Raw genomic sequence first — 20,255 nt, 5'->3', positions numbered from 1 at the left:
TGCCCTCTGTTACTGGGGCCGTAATCCCCGCTGGGTGTGGCTCCCCCTGGGCGCTGAACTCCTGAGTGTCCGAACACCTGCACCCCAGCCCCGGCCCTGCCTTCTGTTTCCGGCAGCTTGTACAATAACTGCATCTGTGACGTGGGAGCCGAGAGCCTGGCGCACGTGCTTCCAGAGATGGTGTCCCTGCGGGTGCTGGAGTGAGTGTGGAGTGATGGGACGAGCTGCATCCCGGGGCTGGGGGAGACCGGGGTCCCCCTCGGGCATCACAGGGGGGACTGGGCTGAGGTCTGGTTGTCAAGAGCGTGGTGGTGGCCTTGGTCTGGGGCTGGGTGGTCCTGAGAGCCAGGCCCCAGGACGGGTTTCTCTCCCCAGTGTCCAGTACAACAAGTTCACAGCGGCCGGGGCCCAGCGGCTCACTGCCAGCCTGAGGAAGTGCCCTCATGTGGAGACGCTGGCGTAAGTCTCAGTGGCCCCGGAGGGTGGGGCCGTGAGCCCTGAGCTCAAATCCTGCTCTGCCCCTCACCGACGTGCGACCTTGGGCAAGCAAGACACTTCACCCCTCTGGCCTTAGTTTCTTCGTCTATTAAAAAAGGTGGTGATAATAATATTTGCCCCAGACAGCTTTGTGAAGTTTAAATTAGTCAAGACGTACAAAAACACTTAGAACAGTGTCTGGTAAACAAAATTGCTCAATATGTTGGGTTGAACAATATGAAATCACTTTGACCTACAAAACTGGCAATTTCATTATGGCTCCAACTTATATCGCCATGATGTCTAATGTCCCGTACTGGTACTTCATACACTTTCAAAGCACTTTCATTTACATTATCACTCGTGTCTTCTCAGAGGGATCGGGTGGATCTTATAGACCCATTGTACAGACGAGGAGAATAAGGCACAGAGAGTTGAACCAGAATTTTTGACGTCACACAGCAAGAGAGCAGCAGAACGAGGTCTAAAGAAAGGGGTTTGGGTTCCTAAACCTCTGTTGTCTCCATGTCCCCACACTGGTCGGGTCCTGCCAGTTGGGAAGTCCCCAAGGCCCCAGACTGAGTGGGAGGAGAGATTCAGGGGCAGCTTGTGTTGGGGGCCCTAGGTCACACTCCTCACCTGGCCTCTGTGTTCCATGTCCCCATTGCAGGATGTGGACACCCACCATCCCGTTTGGTGTCCAGGAACATCTGCAGCAGCTGGACTCCCGAATCAGCCTGAGATGACCCCAGCTGTACCTGGGACAAGGTAAGCGGGGTGGGCTGGGGAGGGGAGAGGCACAGGGGCCCCTGGGGTCAGCTCCCTGGGAAGGCGGGATCCATGAGAAGTGGGCAGAGCAGAGGTGGGATCCGGTGGCCACCCCCAGGCCATGCACCATCGCACCTCCCGCCCCGTCCCTGCACTGGACTCGGTGTAGGTGTCCTGGATGCTCTGTGGCTTGGACCCTGAGGACCCTCCCTGTGGTCAGGCTTAGAGACAGAGGCGAGGATAGCATGGGTGGGCCACCGACATCCCACAGCCCTCAACATTGGAAAGACGTTCCTTCAGGGACGTTCAAACCATGCGCGCTGCTGTTTCAGCCAGTTGGCTGCCCAGTGTCTCCGACTGTCCTCAGAGGAACTTGCTCTATGCGGTTCCTGCCTCCCACTGTGCAGATGACTGTCCTCCCAGCTCCCTGCTGCTCTGACCTGTGAGGGACCCCTCCGAACCCCGGTCTCGTCCTCCATTCCCACCGTCCCTTCTACCCCCCATCTTGACAACACTCTCCATGTAGCCAGCTGTTCCCTCCTCGGGTTTCCTGACCTTCCCCCTTCTCTGGACTTCCCGCAGCACCTTCGTGGACACTGACCACGCTGCACCTTGAACTGGGTATCTGTGGGTGCCGCTCTTCTTGGGTTGTATCCTGTGAGCCTCCCTGTCCTGGCGCCTAGCCCTGCCGGCTACAGAAAGGACCCATGGCCTGCTCTGTGGACTGACCCAGGCCCGCTCCACACTCCTTCGGGGCCCAGGTGGATGCCAGCCCTGCTCCGCCGCTGCAGTCCCGGCAGACAGGTGGGCGCCTGGTCGCAGCTGTGGTCCACCCAGGAGCCCTGGCACGTTTTCGATGGGACACTCCAGATGGCCGGGACCAAGCCAGAGTGAGGAACCGAGGCAGCCACATCTCCGCCTCCTCAGGTCCCTTTCAGCCTGTGGATAAAGCACTTCTCCAGACTGCTGTCCTAGCAGGGCACGCTTGGCACTGAGGATACCAGGGGGCAACTCTGCCCCGCAGTTCCCAAACCGTGGCAGGCCGAGACTGAGGCAGCTGCCCTGTCTGTGGGACTGGCTGTTTGCACGAACTCTGTCTGCGGGGGGCCCAGAGAGGGAAGACCACTGACGTACACTAATGGAGGGAGGGAGGACACGGACCGGAGCCACACCCGCCTTCCTGCCTTCTTCTCAAACCGTGTCTCTCACTACATTTTAAAGGACCGTTCAATCCCACAGCAGATCCAGTCAGGGCTTCAGTTTATATCACGATTAGCATTTCAGGGTGCCCACCGTTCTGGTGACCTAATGTATCACAAACCACCCCAAAATGTAGTGACTTAAAACTGCACACACTTTTGTTCACACACCTGTCGTTTGGGCAGGACCCATCTCTGTCCCACTCAATGTCAGCTGGGACCGTTTCTCTTGATGCTGGCTGGTGGCCCACGGCCTTGGTCCCTCTCAGTAACTATCAGCAGGGGACCTCTCCGTGTGGGCTGGTTCGGGCTTCCTTATAGAATGGTGTCTGGGCTGTAGGGTGGTCCCCAAAAGGGAAGAGGGTAAGAGGAGAGAGGGAAAGAGAGGAAGACAGAGAGAAGTCGTACCCTTTTGATAACCCAGCCTCAGGGTCACACAGCACACACAGCATGACTTCTGTCGTTCTTTGTCCAGTTTGACAGGGGCTATCCCTCTTCTCCGCACCCCTACATTGCGTATGTGCGCGTGTGCACGCATGCACACGCACGCACACGCACGCACGCACACACATACAGCACGGTCCACCTCTATCAAAGTCCTGTCTTTTCAGAAAGGATTTTCTTTATGGCGCCCTAAGATTCCGTGGAGAATCGATTATTAGGGGAGCCGCAAGGTTGAAGCATCGTGAGCCCTGCAGAGGGGGTGCCTCCCTCTGCCCCGGACCCCCACTCTGTCCTGGGGGCAGTTTCTTAGCCCAGCTGGGATTCGGACTCAGCCAAGGCAAGCCTGGAAAGGACTTGGCCGTTTTGCCCTCTACCCAGCGAGCTGCCAGTTCAACTGTTGTTTTTCGTGGGGGCCTGGCCCGCCGGTCAGAAGCCCTGGTCGGGACGGCTCGGCATCGGCAGCCGTGGGGGCTGTCTATTCAGCTCTAGTGCGCCGGCCCTGATGCCTGGGCCCTGCCTCTTCTCTTCCCAGCAAGTGGGAGGCAGGCGTAGGAGGGCTGAGGGGTTGAGACCCAGCTGCCTGGTTGGCGCCCGCAACCCCCTCCTCTTGAGCCTCGTCACTAATTTCCTTTCACACTTGTTTGTTGTGCTGTCTGCTCCTATCTAGGGTATGAGCTCCCGAGGGCAGGGGACAGTCTGCTGTGTTCATCGTGGTGCCCTCTGCCTCCAGCAAGGGGTCAGCACACATAAGTGTATGAAAACATGGGTGGAAAAAATAAATAAGCCTCACCCACCACAACTTTGTTTTATTCATTCCACAAACATGTACTGAGTGCACAGTGGTGAATAATATGCTCTGGTAGGTTCTGCATTTTAGTAAATTTTTTTTAAAAAAACCTCTGGGCAGGGCTGCCAGGTATGGTTGAGTGGTCCCTGCACTGCCCAAAGGCACCTGGACCAGGGAGCAGTGGAGGATGCAACCCAGAGTGGGCTCTGCTTGCCGAGCTGTGAGTCCTGGTGCGGAGCCATCTCAGCCCAGAGGGGCATTTTTGTCCGTTAACACACAGTCATTTTATGAAGTGGGTAAATTACTGGCCCCATTTCATAGACGAAGTTACTTGCCGGAGGCCACACCCCTGTAAAGGAGGCGGTTGAGATGCAAATGTGCCTTGACTTCTCGGGCGGCGCTCTGTGGGCACTCTGTGCTGGAGTTGCTCCCGAGCTCCGCCTGGTGGGCGGGAGAAGCGCTGCTCACAAGAACCCAGGCATGCGGCGTCTGCAGTCACGCTGTGTGCTGACGGCACGATTTCACGTTTAGTGGTTTTCAAGTGCGTGCGCCTTTTAAACCCTGACTTCCCCCTCAGGCCTCCCCCAGTGTTTCCCTTCTTACACTCACCTTGGGCCTCTCAAATGTCTTCTGCTCACATTTCTTAGCATCCCTTTTAGAACCACAGAAATACAAGCGGTGCTACAACCGTCCTTTCTCTTGAGTTCTGCCAGACTTTAGTCCCACACACCTCCGTCTGCTCACCTGAAGCCTGGAACGAATCACCTGTACCTGGTTTAACATCGTGTGCGTGTGAAGGTGCTTTGAAAAGCAGCAGGTGCTCTGCAAACTGGAATTATGCTATTTTTTTTTTCATGAAACTGCAAATGGACCCAATTTCCCTCATTCGTTTCTTTCTCCCTCGTCCTTTCCTTATTTGGAGTCTACTGTGTGGCCAGTGCAGAAGAGGGTGGGCAGAATACCACACTTCTGATTGCTCTGGGACTTGGGCCTGACTGCCAGTTTTGCCACCAGGCCTCTGCCACCACACCCCAAAGGCTGGCCCTGCTATGTCAGGCTGCTGGAAGCAGGGAGGGAGGGGACTGGTCTGAGCCTCCCACACCAGCCCAGTGTGGGTCGATTCCAAACCTCGCTGGATCTCCAACGTGGGAGGCCCTGACTCTTCTCTTTTTTGTCAACCATGAGGTTTTCTGCTTATGAATTCCTTTGTCCAAATCTCAATAAAACAAAACAGAACAAAGAGCAGGCCCCCAGGGGTTGAAGTTGCATACGTTTAATTGAAAGAAGGCAGCCTCCTAAGTATTGCTTTTACAGGTGTATCAAAGTCCAGTATTCATACACTCACATTTGCTAAAAATATTTCTGGCCAGAGGAGAAGCATGGCCCTCCCCTGCCACGATGGATTAGTTCTGGCAACTTGATGAACAAGCCACTTGAAATGAGTAAGTCAAAACCCTGCCCTCTGCCCCGACGCATTCCTCGCCTCTTTTCCTCTGGAGTCACTCCCTGCAACAGTCGCTGCATCTAAGCTCAGGGCTCCAGGGGTGGCAGCCGGAGTAGCCTATTGCTTTTGTGTGTGAGTCCGCGGTTTGAAGCGTCCTGTTGGCGGTTAAATGGGGGGCACAGGTACGGTCGGGGTAAAGAGCAGGGAGGCATATTCTGGCTGGGTTCCTGTAAACATCCATCGCAACTACGAAAGGTCAGAAGCCAAGGCAAGGCCATTTGTGCAATGCTGCAGGTGGGTGAGGTCTTCAGGCAGCCCCGCCTTCTCCCTTTGGGACATCGGCACTCAGTCTCAAGCTCTCCATCCCACCGTCCTGCGTCCGGAGGGGAAACCCCTGCTGGCACAGAAGGTTCGAAGGAAGCAGGCCTAACAAGAGAAAAAAGGGCGTTACCAACGTGGAAGCACAGGGCTGCCACCGCTTGCTCGCTGGGGCTCCGGACCCACCCCCAGGCCTCGGGAGGCTCGGGCAGGCGGTAGGGGAAGGTCTCCTTCCTTCTATCCCTCGCGTTCAGGGAACCACCAGAAGCCTCAGACTCAGGTTCGGGGTGTTTTCCGATAACTTTTACTGAAAACTTTTAATGAATTTGCCTGACTTCTAAGGACCTTGTCTGAGAACCAGTGCAATTCTACGCGGGAGAGAAGGCCTGTCCATGACGGGAAGGAGGGGAGGGGAATCCTGGTACCTGAGAGGGGGGCAGGGCAGGGAGGGGTCGCCCGAGGGTCCGTCAGCTGACTTGAGCTCCAGGGCAGCTGAGCAAGCTCTGGGAGTGGGCAGGGGCTGGCAGCACCTCCCACCCTGCCAGAAAAAAGCGCCAGCCACGCTGCTCAGCAGCTCCACCTGGCCCTCTCCCAGGACAGCCATGACCCCACTGCAAGGCCCCTGGCCACTCCCTGTGCCCTTCTCTCTGTCCAGCTGGTGCCAGTGTGTCTGCAGCGTCTCACACTCCCATGGCCACCCCTTGGCCTGGTTGAGTCTCATCTTTCCCAGCTTAGACTATTCCTTCTGCAACCGTCACCGAGCATCACATAAAACTTCTACTACACACCCAACATATCTTGTTCATTGGGGTGCTACTGACATTTGGGGAAGGATACTTCTCCAATGTTGGAGGGCTGCTCCGGGCACTGCAGGATGTTAGCAGCCCCTCTGGTCACTGACTGCTAACAGGCAGCAGCATTCCCAGGTACAGTGACAGCTAACAATGTCCCCTCGCTCCATTTCCAAAGACCACCCAAAGGCACAGAACCGCTTCCACCTAGACCCATGTGGCTCCAGCAGGGGGAAGCTGCCAGCAGTTGCTAGCATTGCCTTCCCAACAGACAGCTCGCCCTTGAATCTTCATCCCTGGGTCTGCTCCCAGAACACGGCCGGGATGGAGCCGTACACAGGTGATTTCATCCCACCCTCCTAACAACCCAGGAGTTACCTACTATTACAGTTCCACTTCACAGATGGAGACACTGAGAGGGTCTAAAGCTGTCCACCTCTCCGGGGCTTTGTCCCACTGGAGAGCTTAAAATTTACAAAATCTTATACTGCCTGTGTGCCAGGTGCTGAGCTGGGTGCTGGGGACCCCGTGAGGAGAGCAGTCCCTGCCTTTAACACACAACAGAGTGAGCAATTTCAGCCCAAGGTGAGACACCCGACCACAGGCGGAGGCACGGGATGAATGACATCCGGTCTGGGGAAAGCTGTGCGCAAAAGGCCTGTGCAGGGAAAACAGCTGTGTTAGGCTTGCTCTCATGCACTTTGCACAATTAGTGCGTGAGCACGTGGCAGGGCCACGGTGTAGGGTCTACGTAAGGCTATGGGTGCTTGTCCACCACTGCAAGGAGCCATCTGACGGATCACTTGCCTGACAGCATGAGGGGCTGTCTTCCTGTCCGCTTGCTGACTGCCACGAGGGGCAATTGTACTCTGCTCGCCCGCTGCCATGAGCAGTTTTCCCCTGCCTGTGCTCGTCTGCTGTTGCGAGACTCGAATAAACGGGAATGACCGCAGTTGCTGTACCGTCTGCCTGAATCCAACGTGAACCTGCCTGTCAGCCACCGGCGTTGCAGCATGTCAGACAGGGGCAGGTGACCAGGGCACAGCAGGTCCTGGGACCTCCTGTAATTTGGCATGGAGTGGGGGAGGGAGTAGAAGGGAGGCCAGTGGGGAGACAAGGCTGCGGAGCTTAGCAGGGGCCAAACTGTTCAAGTTTCTGTGTCCTTTGCCAGATTCATATCCTAGAGGCCAGCGAACATGTCCTTCCACTGCGCAAGACTTGACCTGGCTTCCACTAATGACACAGGTAAGCCCTGGAGTCCTCAGGTCCAACCCTCTTCCCCACTAGACCCGAAGGCGGGAGGCAGAACGTGGCCCCCTAGCGGGGTGTTCACGGCCCCCTGCCCCAGCCTGCCAGGAGCCCACCTTCTGCTGTCTTCCCTCCTCCAAGTAACCTGTGGGGTTCCTGGGGGGGGGGGGGGGTCAGTGTGGCGCTCCTGAGGACCCTGGTGGCCACGAACCTGGAACAGTTCTTTCTTCAGATTCACCCGGACTGGGCTCACGACAACCATCCCAAGGCAGGGGATCACACTTGAGCCCAGCTCAGCCTGTGGTCAGAGAACACAGACTCACCCCATCAAACAGAGACTCACTCCTTTCCCGGTCTCTGTGACAACAAACCGCATCAAGGCCACACACACGTGGGCCAGCTGTCTCGCGTGCGCCCCTCCAGCCCAACGGCTCGGGGCCTCGCAGGTGCCGGCCCCAGCAGAACTCACTCTCTCCTGTTTCATGGTGTTTATAGAGAGCCCCCTCCGTTTACGGCAAGTGATGCCAGTTTCCCATTTCTGACAGTAATATAAAGTTCTTCTCTTTCAAGAACATTAATTTCACTTTAAAAATTTAGGGAGCCAGATTAAAAGAAAACTACATAGAAGTTCAGGCAATAGGACAATAGGGAAAAATTATTGACAGTGTCATATAATGTTTGGGCCATCCTTTTTTTTTTTTTAATTTTATTTATTGATTTCAGAGAGACAGGAGGGAGAAATGAGAAGTATCAATTTATAGTTGCTTCATTTTAGCTGTTCACTGATTGCCTGTCGTGTGTGCCTTGACTGGGCAAGCCCAGGGTTTCGATCCGGTAGCCTCAGCACTCCAGGTTGATGCTCCATCCACTTCGCCACCACCAGCCAGGCGGTTTGGGTGATACTGATCCAAGTTGGTGCCACTCACTCCACAGAGAATGAAGGGGCCCACAGAGGGTGGTGATCCACCCTAAGTCACACTGAAAGTTGAGCACGGAGATGTCATCCCAGGTTTCTGTATCCACGGCTGGAGGATGGCCTGGGCCCTCTCATCTGGGTCAGCCACGATTAAAGACCAATCCGCTTGTTCCTCTGACTTGCAGATCTGGTCTCACAGCAAACCCCAGAATGAGAACAGCAGCCGACATTGATCAAGCGCTTTACACTCACCTAGTACCATCTGCTTTAACTCCAGTCTTAGCTCATTTATTCCTCAAAACAGCCCAAGGAGGTGGGGCCAAGAAGAACCATCATTTCTAAATTTCATACGGGCTCAGAGAGGTTAAGTAAATTGTGCAAGACCACACAGAAGAGCCAGGATTTGAACCTCCATGGTTTGACACCACAGACTTAATTCCTCTCAGCGTCTTTGGTCCATCTCTTTCCTCCAAGGCATCAAAAGCCCTAGCTGCAAAGCATCCCGCGGCTGCAGCTTCTAGAATCGAATTCATTAGTCATTGGCTTTTTTTCTTTCTTTTTGAAACTGTACCTCATTCCAGGCCACTCTCCAGAGCTGGAGAGGGAGTGAGCGGCTGACTCGTTTGTCATTAGAATGACAGTTGGGCACTTAGTCCATTTGAAGCAGCAATGTCCCACTTGATACCTCTGCAGAGGACTGGGTTGAAGTGAGAAGTGGCCCATGAATCTTAAAGGTGCTGGTGGAGTGATGCTCTGGACACGCTGACAGGGGACTCTTTTTTGTGCTTCAGCCATCCACTGTCCCAGTGCCCTGGGGGAGCCAGCACAGGTCTGGAACTGGCCTATCTGGGGTAGTGCTGGCTCTGCCCCTTCCTAGCTGTACTACTTCAAGCAAGTCACCTAATCTCTCTGGGTTTGTTTCCTCCTCCGAAAGGAAGACGGTGCTGAGACAGTGCTCACCTCGTTGGGCTGTTTGTGGTGAAGATGGCCTGAAACATGTGGAACGCCGGCCACAGTCGGCGCACAGGAGGCGCACAGGAGGCACGTGCATGCTGGCTCCTTGCCTCTGGGTTCCCCCGGTTCCCGGCTAGAACGCACACTGGGCAGCGGGCTCCTAGACGCCGGCGGCCTTCAGAAAGGAGCACCCTTTGCCTTCTCCACAGCCCTTGCCTGCTGGAAACCCATTACTCCCGCCTCTTGGTCTACGCACCAAACAATCAATTACAATGGCGATGTCACCAATCAATTACAGTGGCGATGCTGCCACAGACATCATCCGGATGAGTTGCCCTGTGTCTCTACTGTGTTCCCTGTGACAGGCTGTGCGGTAGGAGGCCTCCACCTTGTCTAGTTTGATGACCAGAAGGTGACAGGAGAGAAGCTCTCAGTCTGCCTGGGTCATGCCTCTGATGGAAGCCAGTGTTCTGGAGAAACATGGACCAGGTTCTCAAATGTGGGTTTTGGTTTGTATGTCAGCCACCGACACTCATAGCCGTGGGCTTTGTGACGATTCTGTGGGCAGACCAAGTCTCCGTTCAGTGTCCAAGATTCCGCGAGGCCTTCTGTGGGGTAGCGCTGGCCCAGCACCTTCGTGATCCTGCCACATCCAAGGACCACCTGGACTGCTCCTGGCAGGGTATTTCCAACCAACACACCTTCTTGTAACTCCAAAAATTTGAAAGAAACCTTTATGCCATTATCATGAATAAAAAAATGGTATCATTTGTCATAAACGTTAGACGATGCTAAAATAAACATGATGGAAATGAAACTATGAATTCTAGCTAGATGCCCCTGGCCTGAAAGGCAAACCTGAGCCTGGTTTCTTTGGTCAAATGGGAAAAATGTCAAGTGCCACAGAGGTGGCAGGGGAGCCAGAGGCAGGTGGCACTCTGCTTCCGCCTGCTCACTGCCTCCCGGACGCCTGACAGACCTCACTGCAGAGGCCGCGTGAGTGTGGCTGGGAGGCCCAACCCAGCCGCCTGACAGCTGGCCATCGGGGTGAGTCACTGAACCTTCCCAAGCCTCGGTGGCCTTCCCTGCGTAATGGGGCTAATGAGCCCTGCCCTGCCCAGCCCTGCCTGCTTCACAGGTTGCAGCTTTAACCACCCACCAAGTCCCGTGCCAGGAAGAATCCCAGGAATGAAGCCTGTCCCTTCCAGAGGTAACCGGAACTGGGACCAGCTCCCAGCCACCCCCAGGACTGGCCCACGCATGAGGGTGTGGGGCACTGGTTATCACCGGCCTTGGGCTGCTTCAGAGGCTGCCCACAGACACACCCTCCTGGGTAACTGGCCCCCCAAAAAGCAAGGAACACTTCCAGGGCTAAGACCCCTCTGGGTATGACGTATCATCAACTGTCACCCCCAGTTTAGAGAAGGAAACAGAGGCCTGAGGCGAAGTCACTTGTCCAAGGCATTGGCAGAGCTGGGATTTAAACCAAAATCTGATTGTGAAGACCCCACAGTTTTAGGGGATCTGTGGAGACAGCCTTAAGTAACACCAAGTCACATGAAATAAGTGATTCGTTTTGGTTCTCAGTCAATTCTTATGATTACTTCAAAGAGAAAGTTCCACTCTGAAGCTGGAGTATCTCTTATAACCTAAAAGTTGCTAATCTGCCTTTTTAACAAAGAGCAGGCCAGAGGCCCTGCACCTTTAGCTGGCTGCAGTGTTTGGCCAGAAGTTAATGACTTTGGCACTCACTGTTCTTATCCATGCCAAGTGATGCTGGTTTTCTCTTTTCAGTGACATAAACATTCTTTAAAAAAAATTCACATAAAAATATTTTCAAAAAGTGAAGCGCTAACACTAGTAGACAATCACAAACTAGAAGCTATAAAGGGAGAAACAACTTGACAGTGAAGAACCGGCAGACACCACCTTAGCCAAGTGAACGAAGTTGACATCACCAGTAACGAGGCAGATGGGTGCCATGTGTCTTCTGGTACGATGCACTCAGAAAAACATGCACTTCTCTGTGGTGTTCCTGCCAAAAATGCATCATCTGAATCTAATCTCAAGAGCATCAGACAAACAAATTGAGACAGTCTACAAAATACCAGACTTGTATTCTTTACAAGTGTCAATGTCGTGAAAGAGACACAAACCGAGGAGCTGTTCCAGACTGAAGAAGCCACAGAGACATGACAATCAGGGCAAAGGGGTGGTCTGGGATTAGATCTGGGCCTCAACCCCCCTGCCCATCGTGTGTGTGTGTGTGTGTGTGTGTGTGTGTGTGTGTGTGTGTCAGAGACAGAGAGAGGGACAGATAGGGACAGGAAGGTAGAGAGATGAGAAGCATCAGTTATTCGTTCTGGCATCTTAGCTGTTCACTGATTGCTTTCTCATATGTGCCTTGATTGCGGGGCTACAGCAGACCGAATGACCCCTTGCTCAAGCCAGCGACCTTGGGCTCAAGCTGGTGAGCCTTGCTCAAACCAGATGAGCCCGCACTTAAGCTGGCGATCTCGGGGTCTCGAACCTGGGTCCTCTGGGTCCCAGTTTGATGCTCTATCCACTAAGCCACTGCCTGGTCAGGCCCATCTTTTTAGTGTAAAACACTATTGGGACAGTTGATGAAATTTGAATAAAGGCATAAATTAGATTGGTCCTAGGATGGCATCAATGTTGAATTTGCTGAAATGACAATTGTACTGTGATTGCCCTGGCCAGTTAAGCTTGGCTGGTTAGAGCGTTGTCCTAAAACACCACGGCTGCAGGTTTGATCCTCAGGGCACATTCAGGAAGCAACCAATGAATAACTAAGTGGAATAACAAAATGAATGCTTCCCTCAATCTCAGTCTTTCTCTCTCTCCAAAAGTGAATCAATTAAAAAAAAAATTGTACTGTGGTTATATAAGTGAATGTCCTTGTTCTAAGGAAATTCACACTGAAATATTTAGGAGTACAAGAACATAACATCTGCAATCTGTTTTCAAATAGTTCAGAAAAATAATCATACGCATATGTATGTGTATATACCAGGTACATACAGAGAGAACACATGTTGCAAACACCAGCAAATGTGGCGAAATGTGAACCAGTACAACTGATGAACTGGCGAGTATACGAGAATTCTGTGACCTCTTCTTATGATTTTTTACGTAATTGTAAATTTCAAAATGGTTTTGTGTTTTGTTAAGAAACTCAGAGAAAAGGAAGGGGAGTGCGTAGCAAGGCAGGTCTGGCAGAGCTGGGAGTAGTGTTACAAGGACAGGTCAGAGCCCCTCCCTGGAGGCCCCCACATACCCGCTCAGCACCGGGTGGGAGTCTCGCCTCTCGCTCAGCTTTGTCTCCCTGGCTCTCACTCCCCTTTCTGGGTCTCAGTTTCTTTATTTGAGAGATGGGGATAAATGATGCCTGTCCCATTTATTGTGATCTTGGTTTTCCAAAAGCAAACTAAGTCTCCAGAAGTCCTGGGGTGGGGGAGACGACTCAGCAGATTAACCGGGGATACAGATGGTCAACTGGAGAGGAGCCCTTAATTTCTTTATCCAACAAACAGACACAAGGCCTGTGAGGGTGTGCCTTGGACCAAATCTCGTTTGCGTAACTGAGAGCCAAGGGGGTGGGACCTCTGGCATCTCAGCTGTCTTAAGACACATACTGGCTCTTCTCCTGTCCGAAGAGGCAGCCAGAACTAATGCACCCTGTGGACAGTGCCCTTCGGGTAAGTCTAATGTCAGGACAGAACTGGTGAGTCAGCAGGCCCAGGGGTACACATGCCTCCCCTCGTCATCATTGCCTGTCGCTTGCCTGGATGACAGTCATAACTTCCCACCTGGTTTCCCAATCAGCCCAGACCCCAGTGTGGAGCTCTCAGGACTTGAATTTATTGTGCCCATGTCCCCAAAATAGGTTTGGGTTTCAGAGCAGTAATATGCCCAGCTTCCTGCGTGTTCTGCTGATGGTGCAGGCCAGATTGGCAGGAGGGAGCAGGGCAGGTAGATGGGAGAGGAGTAGCTGCACACCCAGTGGGGAGACCGAAGCCTGGAAAACCCTGTAGTAAGCTGGCTGCTGGATCTGGTTACACTTAGCTCCAAATCTGAGCTCCGCCAGGCCATGCCGACTGGCAGCTGCATCCTCGTCTCCCCATTCCCCTGCTCCTCCCTCTCCCACAGTCCTCCCCCTATGCCAAGAGAGGGCTGGCAGGCACCATCGGCTTTCATCAGGAACCAGGACAAACTAATTCAGCTGAGATGCCTCTGCATCAGAGCTGCTAGGACGTGGCCTCTCTCCGGCTTCCGGGCCAGCTGCAGTGGCCCTTCCTCCTGTCTCCCGGGAAGGGCGGACGGAGCTCCTGACTCCCCGCTCCCTGCTCCTAGGCAATGATCAACACCTACAAAACCGGAGCTGTGGCTCTCCAGGGCTCCAGATCTAGTGGCCTTTGGAGGCCACAGTGCAAGGGGCAAGGCCTCCCGACGGCCCTGAGCCTAGAAGGCGGAGTGAGAAGTCTGTCCCAGTAGTCTAGACCTGGACCTACCCATCACCCAACCAGCCAACCCCCTTTTGCTCATCACGGGATATAATTATCAATGGGTATATGTGTAGCTTTATACACTCTTAAGGACCTGAGAGTACACACTTTCCATTATATCTATTAATAATAATAGTGGTTAATTTTATGATATCATTTGTTGTACACAGGAAGGTCTAAGAGCTTTACATCTATCTCATTTAATCCTCATGAGGAGGCAGGTTTTCATGATCTCCGCTTTACAGAAGAGGAATCTGACACTCAGGGAGGTAGGCAGCATGCCCAAGGTCACAATTAGGACTGGGATTGGAACTCAGCGTCTGAATTGGGACTGGAACCCAGTGTTTGACCCTAACACTGTCTCCTCAATAAGTTCTCAACAAGTGTTTAAGGACCTGAACTATGTATGCACACACATTAGAGAAAAAAGAGAAAGAGAGGGAACGAAAGTGAGTTCATCTTTTCATCTGGAGATCCACCTTCGTCACCACTGCCTGGCCTGCTCCTTAGCCTTAGCGTTTCATGAGATTGTGGCCACGCGAGAATGAGCGAGAAAGAGCAAGATCTGATCCTTAGAGTTCCTCTGCTATGGAAAGGGGCCTGGAGATGAGATGCAGTCAGATCAGCTTTAATCTTTCCCAAAGGCCTTTCCTGCTTCTCCCCACCCCTCCCCCACCCAAGTCGGGGCTTCCCAGGTCCTTGGGACCAAGACCGCTTTGGACTTGGGTGGGGAAGAAGGGATGCTGTGCGGGGCCTTCCACCATCTCTCCAGGCACCAGTACCTCCCACAGCCCAGGCCCCGCTATCTCCCAGCGTCCAGCCCTGTCCCTTTGAAAGCTTTGCAGCCCTGAGACTCACTTCCTGTGTTTCTGCGTAAACAGTGTTTGCTGCAAAGTATGTCAAAACATTCGGGCTTCAGGTTTTGGTTCAGAGTAAGCCAATGTTTTCACTGGGAAGGGGAAGTGTTTCTGTTAACGTGCAGAGATAAAATAAGACAGTCTTCACCAAGTCACACTGTCTGAAAGTCAAGTGCTTGGCTTGTGGGGCAGGGATTCATCTTGGGATCCCCGGAGTCTAGCGCAGGGCCTGGCAGAAGAATAGGCACGGCTAACATTTGTTGAATGACTGAATCACCAAAGAGCCTGGAACCTGGCACGGTAGATGACCAACACTCAGGACAAGTTTCGACTGGATTCCATAGGTGCTACCTTCAAAAGGTGTTCTTGGTCTGTTTGTGTTTCTCCATCTTTACTAACCTTGTCTCGTCCAAGCCTCAGTCACCTGTGAAGTGAAACTGTGTCATCCCCTGCCTAAATAATACCCGCTGATGGCTTCCTACTGCTTATGGCTGTGGCCTCCAGCTCCCACAGTCTGGCTCCACCCACCACACTGACCTCTCCTGGGGCTGCTCTCCACCAGCCCCAACAGCCTTTCAGTTGACGGAGGAACCAGCTCTTTCCCACCAACGGCCTTGGCACTTGCAGTTCCCTCTGCCTGGATTGCTCTTCTCCAGGTCTTCATGTCTGCCTCCTAGCAATTCAGGGCTCAGCTCAAGTAGGCCATCTGCTCGGAAGGGCCTTCTCTGATCCCCCTATCTGAAACTGCCCAACTCTATTATTGTGCCATTTACTTGATAGACATTTAGTGAGCACCTAATAAGTGCTAGGCACCATTCTAGGTGCTGAGGAAACAGTAGTGAACACAAAAGGGGCACCCATGTCCTTACCTGCCTTTATAGCTCTCAAATACGTCTGACTATCTTGTTTGGGAACTGCTTGTCTTTCTCACCAAGTGCTAGGACGGCCAGGGCTAAGTCTGTCTTGCTCACTGTGTTTACCCACAAAGCACAGTAGGTACTCAGTAAACATTTGTTCAATAAAAGAACCAACAAATGGTTGGTTGGTTGGCTGGCTGGCTGGATGGCTAGGCAGGCAGACTGCATAGTTATACAAAGTAGTTCAAATGAAGCTTTCTTCAAAGAAATATACCCGCTAACCCCTTAAGGGAGCCCCTGACCCCCAGCACTACTGGCAGAAGGTCTGGCCCTACCCTAAATCACCCTCTGGCCTTACCCTGAATCACCCTCTGACTATGGTCATCTTGGTTTAGAATTAACAGAGGAGAGGTGTTAATTCAGCCTGCTTCGGGTGAGTAGTATTAGTGTCTGTTTTCCAAAAAGCCCTTGCCCCATGCCTCAGTGTGCCCCTTCCACTGCCACTCAGGCCCTGTACCTAGTGACACTCTGGCAATGGCTAGCTGAGAGGCTCCGCCAACGAGTTCCTGCGTGCTCCATGAAGCCTCACCAGACCCAACAGTTTGCTTGTCCTTCTCCCATCTATTCCAGCTGCCTCTCTTTTTTCTCTTTGTTTTTCTCATTTATTTATTTGCCTCTCTTCTTTGATGTGTTACTTTGGCCAAGTCTTTCTCCTTTCTGGATTTTAATTTCTCTCCCACCAACACACAGTTGGGGCTGGACATAGCTTTCCGGTTGCAGCCTAGAGCAGGACTTGAACACCTCAGGGCAATGACACCATAGTTTCTTCTGCTGACCCAAGAGCCCCCCAAGGCCTTGCACACACAGCAGGCAAAGCCAGCCCCAGCACCAACCCCCAGCTTGCCTGCTCTGTGAAGGCAGTCTGTGAAACTGGCAGCACCTGCAGATTCCAGCTACAACACTGCCCAGCTGGGGCACCCTGAAACCTGACTCCAAAACAGCCACAAACCCAAGGCCAACGGAAGTACAGGATTCTTTGCTGAAGGTTTCTCCTCTTACACCCCGAGCCAGGAGTCCTTGCTCTCGGACCGCAAGAGGCCTGAGACAAAGGCGATCACTGCCTCGCTTCATACCTTTTATGACATTCCAAGTCTTCATCCTTCCAGACTAGTGAGAATCCCCCCAAAACCAAGGTCATCATCAAGCCAGGCTGGGGGTAGGGGGAGGAGCTGACAGATCTGCCTTAAATGGATTTGAGAGCAAAGGTCTTTTCCACAGCTGTGGCTGTTGGTACTATGGTCAACCCAAACGCTACTTAGACCCTGGCGCCCTTCCCCTTTGCAACAGCTGTCACTTTCCTTAGGGGAAGCCTTCCAACTTCAGCTAAGGGTCTAAGAGGAGTCCGGCCATTCCTGGCATCCAGATAGACCTGGAGAAGGCGGATGGAGGAATGATCAGAAGCCTGGGGGAGGGACTGTGTCCGGCTTGGGGACGCCTGCCTCTTCCTCACCAGCGCCCCAACCCGTCCTCACCCGGCGCAGAGAGGGCACTTACAGGCCTCGGGGCCCGGAGAAGGCCCCGTCCTGGAGGTCCCATCCCTAGCCAGACGGTGCCCTCATGCAGCAGCGGTGGCATGATCGGAGCGGCTGATCCGAGCGGATGGTTGCGGGTCGTGGGGGGTGGGGAGAGGCAAGGCCTACTCCAAGTAACCATCAAAGACGTCGAGCTCCGAGTCGGCATCGTAGAGGCCCGAGCCGGGGTCGGAAAGCACGCCGAGGTCCACAAGCGCCTGGTCCATGTCCTCCGGCAGGAAGACCAGGCCCACGTTGAGAACTATGTATTCCATAAGGAAGGCGTAGTATAGGATCAGAACATTAACGAAGAACAGGCCCACGTAGAACATAGAGGGCAGCAGCGGCGGTGGCACGTAGGGGACCAGGGGGCCCAGCGCGTCCAGGTGGGCCGCGACCCGGGCGCCGGGCATGCAGTGGGTGGCGAGGGTGGCAGCGGCCCGGGATCCCAGCGAGCTCAGCCGCTGTGGCGCCCGGGCGGCCGGCGAGGAGGCAGCTCAGCCATCCAGGGGCGCTCTGGGGCTCGACCGAGGCAGCGCTGGGCCCCGGTGGTGACCCCGGCGATGTGCGGTGGGCCCCTGTGGGCGAGCCTCGGCCCCCGAAACGTGCCTGGCGGGGTTCCCACACTCCCAGAAGTGTCTACACGGTCCTCTCGATCGGCCCGGCGGCCAGGCGAGCCCGCACTGAAGTGGCCGGCGGCTGTCCCGCTCCTCCGATGCGCCCCGCTCGCAATCACAGGCCTTCGCAGCGCGAGCGGGGACCCCACCGCGGCTCAGCGTTCAGGGCCAGTCCCGGAGGCAGCGTCTCCAGGTCGGCCCCGCAGTTCCTCGAGCCCCATTTGCGCCCCCGCAGGCTCAGCTCCCATGGCTGAAGCCGCCGCGTCGCCGAGCTGGTGGCGTTCCGAGCACCGCCTCCGAGCGACCCCGCGCTCATTGGCGGATCACCGCCCCGCTCACTGGCCGGCTCAACGGCCGCGTGCATTGGCCTGAGCCGTCAGGGGGCGGGTATTTCTTTGCTAACGTCCCTCGGGGCTCTAGCCTCTGAGTTGCTTTCCTGGTTCTGGACTCCGCCCTTATCTCAAATCCAATTCGCTCTGCGAATCCCCTAGGAGAGTGGAAAGAAACCCAACACACTTCAAACCTAGTTGTATCCTAAGGTGACAAAAGCTGGAGGAAATCACGAGCTCCCACTGCACCTTGCTGCACTTGAATTTGGCGTCACGCCTACTGGGGACTCAGTTTACCAGATGAAAAAGAAGGCAGAGGAGAGGAGGGATGGTGGACTTTAACAGTGAAAATCAGAGACTTTCCCAAAGTGCCAATTTTTCATTGTGGGGATGATCAACTAGTGTCCCCTTGTTTCCAAATTCTGGCTGCTGGAAGGTCTGCCTATTGGGGAGGGTTCTGCACCATAGGGTTCAGGGACACCAGACTATAGAGATTCCCAGGCAGGTCACACCTTTAACTAGTATGGCTGCTTCTTGTTTTCTGGACTTTGTAAGCCTTGTTTAAAAACAATGGTAAAACATTCAACCAAGAGGTACACAGAGAAGTGATTCCCCGTCTGATGGGGAACCTATGCACATCCTTCAGGAGACTGATCTTGTTCACAGGGCCTTCCAAAGCAGTTCAATAAACCTTTAAATCTCAGGCCACACTGAGCTGGGTGCTTTATGTGCATTGCTTAAGTGGGGCCAGACAAGGCAGTGTAGTATGTAACCCTTTGTACGGAGAAACAGAGAGGACCCTGGACGCTGATTGGCCTGCCTGTGTCTGGAGGCCAGAACCTTCCCGTTCTTCTCCATGACTGTTTTTTGACACTTTAGATGAGTTACAAAGCAAACCATTAACTCTCCATTGGTCTTCATTTCTCCAACTGCAGAAGGTGAAACAAACCTTCATTTATTCAGTCACTCTGCCAATATTTGTTGAACACCTCTTAGCACCAAGCCTTGTGCTAGGCATTAGGGAGAACATTGGTCCCTGGCCCAATTCTGTCCTGAGCACAAATGGTTGTACAAAATAGGCTTTAGATAACTATGAAGTATAGGAATAAATGAATGAAAGGTGAACAGGGTCACCTTTCTTCCATGGAGCTTCTTACTACCTACCCAGCAGATAAATTTAGATACACCTTCTTGGTAACTTTGGAAATGATATGGATTTGGGGGGAAGACCAGAGAAATACTCTGAAAGTTCAGGATGTTCAGTTTGGTACATTGTTGCTTGAAGGCCTTTCTATATACATATTAACTAAACTATAAAAAGAAAAAGGCTGTGAGGACAAACAAGGCCATTACCGATTTGATGCAATTTAGTTTACTGGGGGATAAAAATAAGAGTGCCTGGGTTTGAACTCTAGTTCTGTCACTTACTTGCGGCATGACCTTGGGCAAGTCAACCTCTTCGTGATTGTTTCCTTTACAATAGATGGAAATAATAATACCCACCTCATAAGGTTATTAGAATTAAATAACTATACATACATAAGAGCTTAGGACAGTGACATGGTATACACTTTGCAACAGCTTCTCTTACTCTTATCATAAAGCTAATAATTGCTAATATTGCTGTTACTTTATTCACCCTACTTCACCGACTTCCTTCTCAGGTTTCAGCGCACAGGTTTCCCATTCCCGCCCACCGGCACCAAACGGCTCACTCTCCTCCTCCCGCTCCGCCTCTTCTCCAAGGCTGCAGCCCCGCAGTTGCGCGATGCACGCCGGGCCTTGTAGTCGGTCCGCAGGCTCCCGTCTATTGGCGCCTCGCGGGCGAACTGCACTTCCCAGCGTTCCCCGCGGCGGCGGCCGTAAAGCGCGACGGTCGAACGGCCGGTTCCGGCTGAATGTCAGTGCCGGGCTGTGGGCCGGGGAGGAAGGGGGTTGGCGGTCTCTTCACTACCTCCGCGGCTTGTGCTGCGGCCGTGGGCTCCCGGCCTCTGGGCGGCTGGGGCATGAGACCGTGAAGCAAGCGACCGGCTTGGGTCGCCGACATGTTTGGCCGTTCGCGAAGCTGGGTGGGCGGGGGCCATGGCAAGTCTTCCCGCAACATCCACTCCTTGGACCACCTCAAGTGAGTGTGCTGGGGGCGGAGGTGGGA

General features: G+C 53.6%; 3 protein-coding genes across 18 annotated transcripts in view; 2 read left to right on the top strand and 1 right to left on the bottom strand.

The window, feature by feature from the left end:
* The window catches only part of CIITA (class II major histocompatibility complex transactivator), a 55,040-nt gene extending 50,241 nt beyond the window's left edge, over window positions 1–4,799 (top strand). For all 8 annotated transcript variants that reach the window (XM_066274879.1, XM_066274881.1, XM_066274878.1 and 5 more), the window contains 4 exons: window positions 117–200; window positions 376–459; window positions 1,148–1,245; window positions 1,828–4,799. In XM_066274879.1, coding sequence (XP_066130976.1) covers window positions 117–200; window positions 376–459; window positions 1,148–1,223 — 244 coding nt within the window. In that variant the 3' untranslated portion in view covers window positions 1,224–1,245; window positions 1,828–4,799. The remainder of the gene's footprint in view (window positions 1–116; window positions 201–375; window positions 460–1,147; window positions 1,246–1,827) is intronic.
* A 133-nt stretch (window positions 4,800–4,932) lies between these two features.
* DEXI (Dexi homolog) lies at window positions 4,933–18,085 on the bottom strand. Its single transcript, XM_066274887.1, has 2 exons — window positions 17,141–18,085; window positions 4,933–5,545 (listed from the first exon to the last, which is right to left on the bottom strand). Exon 1 carries the CDS (start codon window positions 17,568–17,570, stop codon window positions 17,283–17,285), a length of 288 nt encoding a protein of 95 aa, XP_066130984.1. The 5' UTR covers window positions 17,571–18,085; the 3' UTR covers window positions 4,933–5,545; window positions 17,141–17,282.
* A 1,898-nt stretch (window positions 18,086–19,983) lies between these two features.
* The window catches only part of CLEC16A (C-type lectin domain containing 16A), a 222,844-nt gene continuing 222,572 nt past the window's right edge, over window positions 19,984–20,255 (top strand). For all 9 annotated transcript variants that reach the window (XM_066274870.1, XM_066274867.1, XM_066274866.1 and 6 more), the window contains exon 1: window positions 19,984–20,228. In XM_066274870.1, coding sequence (XP_066130967.1) covers window positions 20,149–20,228 — 80 coding nt within the window. In that variant the 5' untranslated portion in view covers window positions 19,984–20,148. The remainder of the gene's footprint in view (window positions 20,229–20,255) is intronic.

This window comes from Saccopteryx bilineata, chromosome 4, assembly GCF_036850765.1.
Source record: "Saccopteryx bilineata isolate mSacBil1 chromosome 4, mSacBil1_pri_phased_curated, whole genome shotgun sequence".
Classification (NCBI taxonomy): Eukaryota; Metazoa; Chordata; class Mammalia; order Chiroptera; family Emballonuridae; genus Saccopteryx; species Saccopteryx bilineata.
Note: the sequence above shows the minus strand (reverse complement) of the source record. Positions and strands in the feature narration are given on the sequence as shown.